Source organism: Carassius auratus, chromosome 8 (assembly GCF_003368295.1).
Source record: "Carassius auratus strain Wakin chromosome 8, ASM336829v1, whole genome shotgun sequence".
NCBI lineage: Eukaryota > Metazoa > Chordata > Actinopteri > Cypriniformes > Cyprinidae > Carassius > Carassius auratus.
In genome coordinates, this window is record NC_039250.1 from 25,424,056 (window position 1) to 25,440,036 (window position 15,981).

A 15,981-nucleotide genomic window follows, 5' to 3' on the forward strand; every position below is an offset into this window, starting at 1 on the left:
CATTCTCTGAATAAAGTTCTGAAAATGGATCCGAACGCCTCTGACTCTCTTTGTAACAGAAGACTTTGCCACACAGGATCCAGCAGCTTTTCGTATGGACACTGGTCAGGTATGGAGATGGCAAGCCTATTAGCCCTCAAGCAGTGCACTGGATCACTCGAGGACTATGTACAAGAGTACTTAGGCCTCAGTTATTTCTTAGGCCTCAGTTATGATCTGCCGGAGTTTGCGCTGATTAACTTTTTTTGTGATGGTCTAAATGAACCGATAAGGTCACGAGTAATAAGTGAGTGTCCCTGCTCATCTCTTGGTCAGTTTATGGACTATGCATTGCTGATTGTTGGCTCAGCATTCACTGTGGGTGTCGCGGAGGCACACAACCCTGGACTCACTCACGTCATGGCTGCCACTCCCGTGCCGCTGCACAAGAGGGCCGCCAGCCCAGCGCCGCTGCAAAAGATGGCTGCCAGCCAAGTGCCGCTGCACAAGATGGCAGCCGCAGTTGATATCCCAGAGTCAAGTCAGGTCCCTGTTGATCAGTTCCTGTTGATTTCCCAGAGTCAAGTCAGGTCCCCGTTGATCAATTCCCTGTTGATTTCCCAGAGTCAAGTCAGGTCCCCGTTGATCATTTCCCTGTTGATTTCCCAGAGTCTAGTCAGGTCCAGAGTCAGGTCAAGTCACCACTAACACCCAAGAGTCAATTAACAGCAGTTAAACTTCATGAGTCAAGTGAGGTCCCCGTTGACTTCCCAGAATCAAGTCAGGCCACACCTGCACCTCATTCATCAGCCAATTTCCTTGTCACACCTGCACCTCATTTACACATACATATAAGCACCACAATCACTCTCACTCACTGTGAAGTCTTGTTTAGCCTGTCTAGCATTTCCGAGCATTTTCCCTTGTGTTTGTTCTTCCCGTGTCTGATCTTGGATTGTGTATTTCGACTCTGATTCTCTGCTGCCTACCCCGATCTCTGCTTGGTTCTGTTTTCGATTCTGGTTACCCCTAACATACCTGACGTCATTCCTGATTTCTGCCTGTCCAACCATTCTCTTAATAAAGTTCTGCAAATGGATCAGAACGCCTCTGACTCCCTTTGTAACAATATGATGTTGCTAAACAGAACATAATATATAACAGTAGTTATTAATGTTCTGCATTTCTGTTTTGAGCTGCATGCGTTGAAGATGACGAGTAGAGTGAGCATTTGATAGCAAATTTTTAATCAATGGGATTAAATTCATAATTTCATTTAGAATACGCTTTGTTATTTATACAACATAACGTTAACATTAGGACTTATTGGCTATCTACAAAAAGAGCCCAAATGCAAATGAACGTGTCTGCACGGCTCTGAATGAACTCATTTTTGGACGCGTTCTTCACGAAAGAATGTGCAAAAACACAGCAGCTAAACTCTAGAAATTCACAGCGTTTTATTATAATGGTGTTCTCATTATAATGGTATGTGTGTGACAGTCCAATCATAGTTATTAATATTCTGCTTTGTTGTTTTTCCTGCTCGTGCTGCGCAGTAAAGAGATAATCACCGTAGTAATACAATGAAGTGCTTGACTCAACCAATAAATAATATATCCACAATATATATAAACCAGCTGAAATGTTTTGAAATCACTTGAACCGTACCTGATCGAAAAAATCCTGTCTCTGCCTGTGACAGTTTGAGTCTTGGTAAAGTTTTAAATCCCTGCCACAAAGATGCTCCTCTGTCGGTCACGGATTATGGAAAGTGAAACATAAATCTATTTATTTCAAGCTTCTTTCTCTTCAGATTCTTATTCACGACTTTATCATAATAGGCTGCATATTAACTTACTGGGAGAAAACAGCAAGTTCTATGTGAAATCAGACATTTGAGCTCCCCCATATAGACAGAATGGCATAATCATAACAGCCCGCAAATATTCAACTGTGAGATTGGTAGTCGAATCAGGCTCCTCGAATCGAAGCAAAGAATCGTCGACTATTTGGGGTCACCCCAAATGATTATAATGAATTATACTTATACTTTATATGCATTGCGTATCGCGCTACATAAACATAAAACCATGTATGCATTTGTGATCGGAGAAGCAACATGTCTACTCTACACTGCTCAAAACTCTTGTTTGGCAAATTATTTAAATATAAAAAATAAACTTACAGACTGTGAGTCAGAAGCACCAGGCTGTCCTTACAAAGTTGTAAATGCCCCACTTTATAGAAACACCCTTTGTGGCACAGAAGCATTGTAGGCTACTGGTTCAGGAAACAGTTCTCATCCTCCATAAAATGCGCTGCACACATCTGAATATTTGGGTTAAACTGTTCTGGAACCGTTTTGTAAACACACAGCATCTCCACATCATGGCACTGGCGGTCACATCATGACATAGACATGTGGGGGTGTGTTACAACGAGCCATTTTAGGAGGGCGTGGTTGACTCTTAAAGGGGGGTGAAATGCTATTTCATGCATACTGAGTTTTTTACACTGTTAAAGAGTTGGATTCCAAAAATACTCCTTCTGGTTTGTCACAAGTTTCAAAAAGTTTTTTTTCGAGTATGGCTCTGTGTGACGTTAGATGGAGCGGAATTTCCTTATATGGGTCCTGAGGCACTTCTGCCGGAAGAGCGCGCGCTCCCGTATAGCAGAGCACTGAGAGCACAACAGACTTCACTGATCAGAGCCAGAGCGTCGCGAAAAGTCACAAAAGAAAGTGGAAAGTGGAACTTAGCCATTTTCCAAAACCGCTAAGCAAATATATACAGTTTCAGTACATACCACATAGAGACATCGTTGCTGATGCTGCTGTCGTTCAGTTTCAGCCTCGGGATCTGATTCTGGATCATAAATATAAGCTGAATCTGACTGTTAGCCATGGTTTGTTTTGGATGTTTTTTTCCCTCACGGTAATGTCACAGTTTCCAGACGCTCTCAACACAAAAGCCTACTGGCGCTCGTGATTCTTTAGCTCCGCCCACACGTCACGCCTCCAGACGCTCGTGTTTTTCAGGGAAAAATCAGTACAGACTATCTTTCTCTTATGAATATAATAAAACTAAAGACTTTTTGGAGTTATGAAGGATGCAGTACTACTCTATAGGTACTCAAGATTAACAGGAGATTGAGTGAAAACAAGCATTTCACCCCCCTTTAACTTTTATAAAGATTGGGTCTCATTCACTAAATATGCGTAGGCACACATTTTTGCGTGAAATGTGCGTACGGACATTTCACGAATAAATCATGATTCATCAAAAACTTTCGTACTAAAATTTATTCTAAATGTACGAAAACATTCAAGAACAACTTATACCACACGTACGCAATAATCATGTACAAACAGGGGCCTTATAAGCATGTGTTATTGATAAATTATAATTACAGTTACAATATATATATAATATTAGAGGTTCAAACAATAATCACCTGATCTATACTTATATAAACGATGATTAATGTGTCTCATCTTGTGTTTAGAGGCATGGCACACTTGGTACTGCTTGAAGACATCGCGGCGCGTGCTCTAAGGAGAGAGCGCGTCTTTAGAGAGTGCACAGATATGTTCGCGGAGAGTGACGAATGGCTGTTCAGTCGCTTTAGGTTGCCCAGAGAAGTCCTCATTGATTTATGCAACTCACTGGAACCACACCTAAGCCACATCACCAACCGCTCTCACTTTATACCACCTTATCTCCAAGACTGTGTTATAAGCCATGCTTCCTTTTTACCTGTGCCCGTTATGCCAGTGGATACACTTTTAAATAACAAATATTTTTTTCCTGGCTTCCACCTCCAACAGTAAAACTTCATGTTCATTATCGTTAAAGTTATTTTTCTTTGTCTTTTGTTTCGGTGCCATAATTGTTTTTCTCTGTACAAGTGCCTCGTTGTGGAAAGCCCTTATATGGAGCTGGTTTGGGCGTGAATTATGCTAATTACTGACCTCGTGCACGCGGGCGCTCATTTAGAAGACTCCAAATTCACTAACAGAAGAACGAGTTTAAGAACAAGCACGTGTTGTGAATTAGGCAGAAAGTTCTCGTGAGAAGTTCAAATGTGCGTATAAATAAGAAAATTGTACGCAAAAATTAGTGAATGAGACCCATTATCTCTTTGAATTTAAAACTTTAGTCTTTAGAACTTTACAGATCTTCTTTATTCACCAAGAGCTTTTAACATTCCAAACGGCAAGGAAAATTTTATTTTAAAATTATTCACATCATATGACTCCTTTAATAAACAATAAACAGCTGGCTGATTCATTTGTTGACATGATTAGATTCAGATGGTAAATGTCATATATTAAGTTGGGTGTCATTCACCATATGGGAGATAATAATCTGTTTACACATTATCATATAACTAGACAAAAAAAGTTGGATTGAGAAAGTCTAGCCTGAAAGGGTGTTGCTAGCATGTCGCTAGCATGATTAGCAAGTAACTAACATGTCGTTAGCATGAGTAGCAAATGACTAGCATGTTGCTAGCATGATTAACAAATGACATGTCACTAGCATTATAAGCAATTGATTAAAATGTCACTAGCATTTATTTCTAGCATGATTAAATTGTTATTAGCATGTTGTTAACATGTTTAGCATGCTACTGGCATGTTGTTGGCATGATTAGCAAGTTACTAGCATGTCTCTAGCATGATTAGCATTTGGGGAAGTCGTGGCCTAGTGGTTAAAGAGTTTGACTTCTAACCCTAAGAATCTGGGTTTGAGTCTCGACCAGCAATACCACGACTGATGTGTCCTTGAGCAAAGCACCGAACCCCCAACTGCTCCCCGTGTGGCGCAGCATAAATGGCTCCCCACTGCCCCGTGTGTGTGTGTGTGTGTGTGTGTGTGTGTGTGTTCACTGCTGTGTGTGTGCACTTTGGATGGGTTAAATGCAGAGCATGGATTCTGAGTATGGGTCACCATACTTGGCTATATGTCACATCACTTTAATAGCATGCTACTAGCATTTTGTTAGTATGTTCCTAACATGATTAGCATGTTTCTAGGATAGATAGATAGATAGATCTAGGAAGAGGAGTTTTCAGAAATTGAGTCTAAGAATAATAATAATTATTATTATTATAATAAAAAGTAGTAGATAATCAGATAATAAAATGTCTAAATTGAGTTTGTATTAAGAAAGCACTATCATCTGCCATCCAGGGCCTGACCTGTGGGCTGGAGTCTGCTGCGACGAGCATCTGACGGAGCAGTGAGTTCTGGACAGACACCTTCTCGCCCTCACCGTCCTCGTTCAGAATGTTCTCTGCTTTATCCATGATCTCCTTCAGCTGCTCGATGAACATCTCCCTCTCCAGCAACAGAATAAACTCATTGTCAACCTGGAGGAACAGAAACAAGAGCACAGTCATCTGTTTCTCTCATTAAGAAAACCAGCTCAAGCAGATACAGTATGCCCAGATAATATTCAGTTATATTAAAGGAACACCGAACGTGAACATTTCACACGTCAAGAAATGCAATTGATGTAAAGCAACTATCCACAGAATTGACCACATTTGTGATGAGAAAAGACAAGAAAATTTAGAGGCAATCATTTCAGTTTCACTGTTTAAGTAGTTTTTTTTATTAAATGAAGAGCACTTAATTTATGTGATTAAACATGCAATAATACCTGGTTATACCATTACTGTAGTGTTTTGGTCCATTTCTACTCCAAATCCCACCGCGTTTACAAAAGAAAAACGGCAACCTCAAACTTTAGCCCAGGAGTTTGAAACACATCACTTCTAATTGTTTGTTTGAAGAAGAGAAGTGCATATGGGGCGGGAGAGAGGAAGTAGAGGTGATGATCTCACCATATATGTGGTAATCTCCTCCGGAGCATCTCCATCAAGGTCAAATCTGAATGTCACCATCTTATGATTATGAGTCTCCAGCTGGCACTCCACCATCTTGTCTCCTTTGTCACACACCTGTAACACAGTCACAGATAATATAACAACAGGAACTTCTAGAAAATGAATTAATTAATATTACTATCTCCCTATTTACAATATGAATCAGAATGAGCTTTATTGCCAGCTATGTTTACACATACAAGGAATTTGTTTTCATGACAAAGCTTCCATAGTGCAACAGGATGACAGTGACAGAAAAAAAACACACAGATAAAATAAATAAATTAATAAAATAGTAAATAAGGAATAACAATACACAAATTGACAATTGTTTGTGCAGGTATATTACAATAGACAGTTTTGTATGTACAGGTATATTATGCGCAAATTTGAAGTGTAGACTAAGTCTGTGTGTTGAGTGTGGTGTTGTCTGCAAACTTCAGGAGCTTGACAGAGGGGTCTTTAGATGTTTAGATGTTTATACAAGACATTGTCCCCCTTCCTGTGAGCATCTTTGGCCTGACGGAGTTTTGCAGTGAACCACAGTTTTTCGTTGTTGTAAGTTAGATGAGACTTGGTAGGAATACACATATCTTCACATAAACCGATATAAGATGTTACAGTCTCTTTGTGAACTCATCTTGTTGGAAGCAGCTTCAAAAAACTGTATTTTGCCAGTTCACGGGAGATATTTGCTTTATTAAAGTCCCCAAGAATGATTAAAACAGTGTGGGTGTTGTTGTTCTGTGTCTGTCAGAATCAGAATGAGCTTTATTAGCAGGTATGTTTATAATGTAAAACTGAGCTCACGTGCGCTTGTGGAGGAATGTAAACTAGAATGAATGAGCAAAACTTCTATGGCAAATAGAATAGGTTGCAGTAATAGAAGAGGGCTTCTAGATCGGGACAGCACATCTTCTTTAACACTGTTACATCTGTACACCCACCAACTTTCAATGATGTAAAAGCATGTCCCACTACCGTGCAATTTCCCAATTGATTCTGCATCATGATCCGCTCTGAAAGACTGGAAATTCTTCAGATTTAATGTGCTGCCCAGTATGGTGTCATTTAGCCAGGTTTCCGTGAAACACAGAGAAGCAGAGTGAGTGCAATTCGTTTCTCTGGTGAAACGAATTGCAAGATTATAACTAAAGACAGGACAAACTAACAAAAACACAAAAACATCTCGGAGCACACCAGAGGCCGCCATCATCATTGAAGCCATCTTGGTCCGATGAAACGCAATACCAGATATCAGGTCTGAGCCTTAACCCATGAAACACTCAAACAATTATAAACTTCACAAATCACTTTATTTTTTGACAGCTAGCATCTTAAAGTGATAGCTCACCCAAAAAAAGAAAATTAGCCTAGGATTCCCTCACCCTCAAGGCTTCCTAGGTGTACATGACTTTCTTCTTTCAGATGCATCCAATCAGAGTTAGGGTTAGGGCTATTTCAAGCTTTATAATGGGAGTGGATGGAGGACGAGATTTTGTCATATAGACCTAAGACGGATTTAGGGTGAGCAAATCATGGGGTACTTACAATTTTTGGATGAACTATCCCTTTAACATCATGTTTGGACATTTTGCATCTGTTTGACCGTGAGATTCAGACTCACTTTGATCATGGTGAGTTTAGGTCTGTTAATCTTGTCTTGGCGGGAGCGTGTGCGGGATAGTGTGCGATTGAGTTTTCGCACTCGTGATTCACTGCGAGCCCTGCTGGAAGCCTCGTTCCCCTCGCTCATCTCTTTACTGCACGTGGCATCTGTGTTTATACTGTAAAAAAGCAAAGACTCAATCACTACTGCATGAATGAGGCAAGATGAAAAAGAGAATATGGCACTGATCTATAAACAGGGAAACATACCTGTCATGAATGGATCCATCTGGTGCTGTCTGTTTATCAAGAACATGAACCTAAAGTGCCAGAAGGCAATGAATTCAATGGCTATGACACATGATGCTAGGCTAAATATAAAGACAAAAATACACACACACAAAAAGTAAAAGTAAAATAGTCCATTAATTAGACTAAACCAAAAATAAAATATATATATATATATATTTATAATCTATGCTATGCCCTGGCACACCCCACGCAAATCTATGCATTACTGCAACTTTATGTTAAACAGAATATTTAACATAAAGTTAAAGAATACAGTTTTATTAACATAAAGAATACAGGCAACGCAGTATCAAAATAGTTTATAGCTGTAAAGACTGATGATGCAAATCAAATTTATGGCTGTAATTCAAATTTATTACAATGCAAATACAGTTTGTTTGTCCATGTTGACTTTGGTAAAAACAAGCCAATAAGAAAATAAGTAAATATTTAAGCATTTCTGCTGCCAGATCTGGGTGCATGAGAGCATCAGAGGTAAGAAAAATATTCTCTGGTTACATAATGACACTTATGATTGCATGATTGTAAACGACAACAATACTTAACTGACGTGGCCGCTGCTTGTACTGTACACATCACTAATAGTGAAGCTTGTCATTGTATTACGGGATTACCTTTTCCACTAAGATGCAGAATGAGTTGCTGTCTTTGACTTTATCCAAAATGATATATCTCTATAATACAGAGCCTATATTCCTATTGATGTTGTCACTGTATAGATACTGAAGTGAAGAGTTTCACCTCCGTGAATATTCCAGTGGAGGTTCCTCCACATCCTCTGGTGCTGTGCTGCTGATGCTGTGCTGGAGGAACACTTCCACTGCCCAGCTGCTTCTGCTGACTCAGGCTGGCACTGACTCCTGCATGAGGGATTGTGGGTAAAGATGCTTGGCTGACATGCTGAAGAGGCTGGTTTTGGTCCACGGGAACAGCAGAGCTGAATGTGTTGAGGACAGGTCTGAAGGGCGAGAGCTGCTGTACTGTGGGAGGCTGAGGTACATCATGGTTGCTGTGGGAGCTCTGGGCAGGAGCTGGAGTCAAGTGTGTCATCATCTGAGAGACACGGTAGTGATCAGATATACTGGAACAGTTCTGGTCCACATGAACAGTTTGGTGCGGGCTGGTCAAGGTTCCCTGAAAAAAGATTTTTCAAAATACATGAACAGTTCAAGTTCAAACAATTTCAAATCTATAGTCAAAATTGGAAACTATGATATTTGGGTAAACACTCACAATATTTGAATTTGAATATTAATACTGAAATTAGTATGGGAGTAAATATTTATATTGTGATTAAAAAATGGATATATGAATGCATATTATGTTCAGTAGACTAAATGCAGTGTGCCAGGAGGAATATGTTTCATTAATGTGTTTGGAAAGAAATACAAATAATGTCACAAATGATTACAGAGTTAAATTTTTTTTGTGAACCATCCTTTTAAGGCACTGATATATCCTACCTGGGTGGGCGGAGCTTGTTTAGTGGGAGGGACTCTGACACACATAGAGGCAGGGTTTATAGAGGGGTGGAGCACTGTGGGTGTGGCCTGACTGTGGGAATGTTGGGAGAGAGTTTCCATGGAGTTTACAGCGGGCTGCTGAGCAACAGAGTAAGCCTGCTGATACTGGTGCATTGTGGGAACTGGAGCGGGACATTGAGTGGGTATAGGGGAGGTGGAGGACCGGTGGGGGTACTGGGTTAACGCAGAGCTCTCTATCTGCGAACATGACACTGGCCAGATGTCGGGGTGTGTCGGGACAGGCAGACTGAGGGATGACTGCACAGGGAGAAAGCAGGCAGGTTGTGAGTCACATCCAGGAAGAGGGCTCCTAAATGACTGAGCTGTGTTAAGAGAAGGATACTGTAGGAGGAGACAAAAGTGCATTGTAGCATGAGATTAATTAACCACCATCACAATCAGAAGAACTAAATGCATGCTAGCTTTGGCCAGTCAAATGTCCTTTATACAGTGCACTGTTTACACAATTTTACACAAATCAAGCAGAAGAGCCGGAAGAATGGTGTACCTGTGTGAGGTAAGCTGGTGCCTGTGAAGGTGGAATGGTTTGTGTCAACAGACTGGAGGTGGACTGACCTACTTGCTGCCAGCTGTCCATCAGCTGTTATCTCAATGGAGAGTTAACAGGATAGAAAAAGATAAATAAAAATGAGAAAAACAAGAGGATGCAAGAAAACACAGAAGGTTGCAGATGTAGGCCACTCTTCAGTCTTGTTCTTGTCTGGTCACTGTTAGTCTAAAGTAGGGTGTCTAGCCCTGCTCCTGGAGATCTATCTTCCTGCAAAGTTCAGCTCCAACTCTGGACAAACTAAACACACATGAACCAGCTCGTTAAGATCTTCAGGAAACTTTATCACAGATGAATTCTGTAGGAAGGTAGATCTCCAGGAACAGGATTGGACAGCCCTGTCAGTTCCAAAAACTTAGACTAGTATTACAAGTTAGTCATTAAATGTTCTCTATATCAGTAAGAACAGTTTCTGAACTCCCTTAGATGCCTTAATAGTCCCAAGTTTTCTTGTGGCAACGTACACATCACAATATCCTAAACTGGTATCACATCAACTGGTCACTGGGGTTCCTCAGGGATCCGTTCTTGGACCCCTCCTCTTCTCCATATACACTACATCACTGGGTCCCATCAAACAGCACATAGATTCTCCTAACATAGCTATCCTGATGACACACAGCTCTATCTTTCATTTCAACCAGATGATCCAAAGGTAGCTGCACAGATCTCAGGCCTGGCAGACATCTCGGCATGGATGAAATAATATCACACACAGCTCAACCTGGCAAAGACTGAACTTCTTGTCTTCCCTGCCACTCCTAAACTACAGTATGATTTCTCCATTCAGCTAGGCTCTTCTACAATTACCCCATAAACTTTGGTCAGAAATCTTTGTGTAACCTTTGATGGGCAGCTAACCTTCACAGACCACATTGCAAAGACTGTTCGATCTTGCAGGTTTACATTGCACAACATCAGAAAGATCAGGCCTTTTCTAACGGAGCTTGCTTCACAACTTCTTATCCAGGCCCTTGTCATTTCTAGGCTGGACTACTGCAATGCTCTTCTGGCTGGACTTCCATCAAGCACAATCAAACGTCTACAAATAATTCAGAATGTAATTCAACAAGCCCAAAAGAGCCCATGTTACACCTCTCTTTATCTCATTGCACTGGCTACTGGTTTGTGGCTTGCATCAAGTTCAAGACACTGATGCCTGCATACAGAACAGCCACAGACTCATCACCCCAGTACTTCCTCTCACTATAGAGGCTCAAAATCACTTTTCAGAGAATTCTCGTTCACTATTCCTGGCTGGTGGAATGATCTTACCACCCGATCCGCAAAGCTGAATCCCTGACAATTTTCAAGAAACAACTGAAAACTCATCTGTTTCAAAACTATTTGGCTTCATTGTTTAAAAAAAATCACTTTATAAATTCCTTCTCTTTCTTGTACTTATTTGAACAATGTCTAAAACTTGTTATTACGAGCAGTTCCTGTGTCTGTTGTCTCTTTAAGAAGAATTGCTTTATGTATCCCCCAATAGTTAGCCGCTTTTGATAAAAACATCTGCAAAATGACTAAATGTAAATTACTAAATTAAATCATTCCCACAGGCAAAAAAAAAAAAAAAAAGGCGTCAGAGTCTATGAACTGTGAGTAGCCTTTGGGTAGAAATGATCTGGTCTTACAATTACAGAATAGTAAAAACAAAATGTTCTCCATCATTGAAACTTGATTCTTACACACTGATCCCATTCAGTTTGCTACTTGTTCAAGATATAAGATATGATGATATTTGTTTCACATCTGAAGGTGGTATTGAGCGGCAGTTTTCAAACAGCTGGGAATTGCATGCAGGGTTCACATAAAAGTTGAGATACATACAACAAGCATACCTGTGGGACAGGTGGTGCAGGGCCTGACTGGCTCAAATGCAAAGGAGCAGTTTGCTGCACATTTGAGAAGTCGCTGTGTTGCCCATCTGTTGTGGCACTCACAGATGGTTGCTGCAAATGTTGTAACACGGGTGTTTGAGATGCTCCGCTCTGAAAACTCTGATCTGCAAGCAGAGCTGCTTCTGTTTTAGATGGGAGACTGAGTTCAGTTTGCTGCATGGGTGGAAGTGTCTGTGCATTGGCTAGCTCTGCTGTGGCAAGATGGTGGCTCGGACGCGTGGCAGTCTGTGGCACGGAGGCAGGCTGATGCAATGCTACAGGTCGGTGCACATGGGCCTGCACATTCGACTCCGCTGTCTGATTTGTAGACATGAGCTGCTCTGGATTCACTGTTTGTGGTGCAGTCGAGACGCCCTGCAGAAGTGCCAGTGGCTGGAGAGTGGACAGAATCTGTCCGGTGGCCTGCGCGGGGATCTCTGGGGAGGCAGGAGTGAACATCTGCATGTGCTGAGCTGCGGCCGGTGCAGCCTGGCTTTGGACTCTCAGAACAGAAGACTGCAGAAGAGCAAACAAACTAATGAGAAACCACACACACTTCCGTTCCATAACACAAACTATAGGCCAGATGTAATAAACAGGTCAAACTCGCCTTAGACTACAATCCCATAAAAGCACTGATGGGAGTGGAAGGTTTGGTGCTTGATCTACTGTCAAATTAAAGGACACAGTTCATCTTCATAATGGCCAGTCTACACAATCTAGAATAATGTTACAAACAAATAAAGCTGATGATAATCAGCTGCAGGTAATCTACTATCAACACAGACACAAAATGGGTTAAGACATGCTTTTTGGGGGCATTGATAGTGCAAATATTGACTACTGGAAACCTTACTAAATGGCCTTGCATGAATACTGTACTCCCTTTGTGTCTGAAAGGGAAACTCCTATAAATGCATATGCAAAAATAGCTTTGTCCATATCATTTCTTATTTTTCAGCACATATCTTTAGTAAATCCTGACAGACATTTTTTAAAGCCAAACGTGGGTTTGTGTTGCCGCAAGCTGTTGTTAAATCTGGCCCAAAGGCTAGTATGCTGGATTTTTGTGTACGAATAAAATGCTACACGCTGACAGCTGCTTTAGTGAGTAACAGAGCCATGCAGACCACACACAACCAAAGACTAATAAAGAAGTTTAGCAGAATGACATCAGGCATATCGTAAGCATGGTTAATGGGAAGGTTTCAGGGAGAGAGTGGATTGTTGTGATCTCCTCTGTTAGAGAATAGCAGAAGGGACAGGTAAGTACGGTTACAGCGGCTGAGAGGAAGAGTAGAGGAGAAGAGAAGAGTCCTACAGCAGCAACAGAACCACTGCAAAGGCTGGAGGAATCCAGAGCATTTCCTCTTCAAGCGCCAGGGTGACAACATGTCCAGGGCAGAGCAACCTACCACGCCAGCACAAAAACTGGCTCTGCGACGGGATGTCAGGTCATCATGAGGCGGCTCCACGGCATGGCCCTCATCACTGTGGCTGCGGGCAGACCGGTACTGCCCTCTTTCGGACTTCATCGGCAGGGCTCTGAGGAAGGAAGGAGCAGGCTGATGTTTGTGGCCTGTGATGCTCTCCAGAGATTTGTTAAGCTGGGAGAGGTCAGAGGTCTCACTGAAGAAGCTCTTGTGGACATCAGGGGTGTGAGGAAGCATAAATGAAGAATAGGGTGAATGTCTTCCATCTGCACATGTCCCAAGCAGGAATACCGATGGGCAGGCCTGACATGGGGACGGCGGCTGGTGAGGGGTGGGGCTTAAAGAAAGCCGACGCCTCTGTGTTGACCTGGAGGCAGACTCCTCCCCTGTCGTCTCAGAGGATGGCCCAACTGATGTGTCACTATAGCAACGAGTCGTAACAGGCCAAGGAGCACACAGCAAATTTCCGGAGCAGTAACTTCCGTGTGCATCTTCTGTCATCTCTGATTGGTTTTGTGGTATTTGAATGGAGGAAGGACTCATGGGTCGGAGAAGGAAATGGAGACACTCGGGACTTCTGATTAACTCATTTACAGAAGAGCTTTCACGACGTGCACCCTGGAAGAAAAGCCAGTTCTCTTGAACTATTATCATGAAATGGGAAACAAGGACCTGTAGCACAGAGCTAAAAACACTTAACAAATAAAGACACAACAAACTAGATTTGTAAATTTTTTCATAGGCTGAAATGTGCGTGTATGTGTACAATACACTATATTTAATATAAAAAATGTCAATAAGTGTTTAGGATTTTAATTGCCATGTCTTTTTCCCAGGTGCAGAAATCCCACTTTTAAAAAGAGACAGCTGTTCAAAAGATTCTGCTCTATGCAAGTACAAGAATGGTTTAGTACGCACACTTCACAGTGATGGAAGTGGTACCGACCTCCTGGGTTGCCGTGGAGACAGATTCCTGTAGTGACTGGTACATGACACTGTGTAGACCTCTGCAGCGGGGGTCCGAGTACACTGGTGAACCGATGCCACTGTCAGCTAAAGAGACACAAACATGTACTAGGAGTATTCTGCACCCAACACAACCAAGACATACGACAGCATCACTCGTCTCTTAGTTTACATCGTAACAAAATGAGTGAAACCACTGGAGATTGTTATGCAAACTATTTGTAAGGGAGTCTGTCACTATATTTTAACAACAGTCTGATATTTGAATATTTTTTACCTTTTCAAAAGGTAGGTTTGATTTTGTTTACTGTTTTTTAAAAGTAGTTTCTTTCTAACCAAGGCTGCATTTATCTGATGAAAATGATGAGTGAATAGAGCTTTCTATGTCATTATATTGTAAACTGTAATTTATTCCTGTGATCGAGGCAGAGTTTTCAGCATCATTCCTTCAGCCTTCAGTTCCCACGATCCGTCAGAAATCAGAATAATATGCATTAAACGAATGCAATAGTGTACTGCTGTGATTATGTGGACGTTAACAAAGATTCAGTGTTTATTTTAAACCCTTTGTGTTGTATTCTTTGGTAAACAGCATCACGTGGAAGATGCTCTCCATAGAGTTGAAGCTGTGTTTAACCCCAAACCTTCACACACGCACACTTACATGTGGTGGAGGTGGTCCTGGCACTGAGCGGGCACACGTGGACACGCTGATCCACCTCCGGCTCTTCAGGCTCCAGCAGACCAGGCGGTTCACAGAGGATGGGTAGCGTCCCACCCAGCGCGGCCTGTGAGGCCCTGGGCACCGTCCTCTCCCTCCGCCACTTGATCAGAGCCACTCGGTCACGCAGAGACTTGCCCACTATCTTTGCATCGCTCTCATGGAAGAAACCAGACTCCACCTGATGGAAGGAAAAGAGGGGGCTGGCGTGAACACACATTTTAAGAGCAGACAGAAAGAAGCCTGAGGAATGTGATCACAGAAGTAAAATGATAACTGTCTTTGGAGGAAAGCTTAAACTAGACGCACTGTGCACACACAGAAGAAACATACAACCAGATATGACTAACGACAACAAGAACAACTACAAAGAAAAATAACAAAATCATGGTTGCTTTTGATGTGCTGTCTCTAATGCATATATTTTTCTATATTATATTATATTGTATTACATTTTCGCTGCACTACATGTTATTATTTTATGTTAATTCGTGCTGGGCAACGATAATATATTTTTTAAATCACAATTAATTGCATGATTGTCAGTGATTAATTTAATTTATTCACATTGTTATGCACAAAGCCAATAATGCATTCAAAAGTAGTGTATTGTGCACTTTTTTCATTTAAAAGTACTGCTATATGAACAAAAGTGCAAGAACATTTGGTTTCTTGCACAAATAAGAAATATTTGAACTGCTACTATGTAAAAGGAATATTGCTGTAAAAAAGCATCTTATTTGTTTAAAGTGTTTGCCTTGATCATAACATGTTCCTATCAGAGACCTGCAGGATCGCGGCACCCATCGCAGCGGAGTGTGGTGCAGGACAACACTTGATGTGCGGGTAGAGACTCGTGTGTGTGTGGGGTGCGGGAGAATAATTAGGGTGTGCTCACACCACACAATCTTAACCCCAAAGCCTGGTTTGTCTGACTAGTGTGATCGCTTCGTTCAGCAGTCCCTGGCTCGGTTGGAAGAGGAGGGCCAGAGCGAGGTTCAGTTATTTACAGATAATAACACGTTAACTTGCCCAGCACTAATTTTAATACATAATAAAAAAATAAAAAATAAACCTATGGATGCACAACAC

At 41.5% G+C, this 15,981-nt stretch overlaps 1 protein-coding gene across 1 annotated transcript in view; it reads right to left on the minus strand.

Moving 5' to 3' along the window:
* LOC113107784 (serine/threonine-protein kinase WNK1-like) overlaps nucleotides 1-15,981 on the minus strand; it is an 84,821-nt gene that overhangs the window by 32,993 nt on the left and 35,847 nt on the right. The window contains exons 8-18 of the mRNA XM_026270496.1: nucleotides 14,833-15,070; nucleotides 14,149-14,255; nucleotides 13,185-13,820; nucleotides 11,731-12,285; nucleotides 9,827-9,919; nucleotides 9,259-9,660; nucleotides 8,537-8,929; nucleotides 7,754-7,803; nucleotides 7,503-7,662; nucleotides 5,834-5,950; nucleotides 5,186-5,356 (exon numbers count right to left, since the gene is read on the minus strand). Coding sequence (XP_026126281.1) covers nucleotides 5,186-5,356; nucleotides 5,834-5,950; nucleotides 7,503-7,662; nucleotides 7,754-7,803; nucleotides 8,537-8,929; nucleotides 9,259-9,660; nucleotides 9,827-9,919; nucleotides 11,731-12,285; nucleotides 13,185-13,820; nucleotides 14,149-14,255; nucleotides 14,833-15,070 — 2,922 coding nt within the window. The remainder of the gene's footprint in view (nucleotides 1-5,185; nucleotides 5,357-5,833; nucleotides 5,951-7,502; nucleotides 7,663-7,753; nucleotides 7,804-8,536; nucleotides 8,930-9,258; nucleotides 9,661-9,826; nucleotides 9,920-11,730; nucleotides 12,286-13,184; nucleotides 13,821-14,148; nucleotides 14,256-14,832; nucleotides 15,071-15,981) is intronic.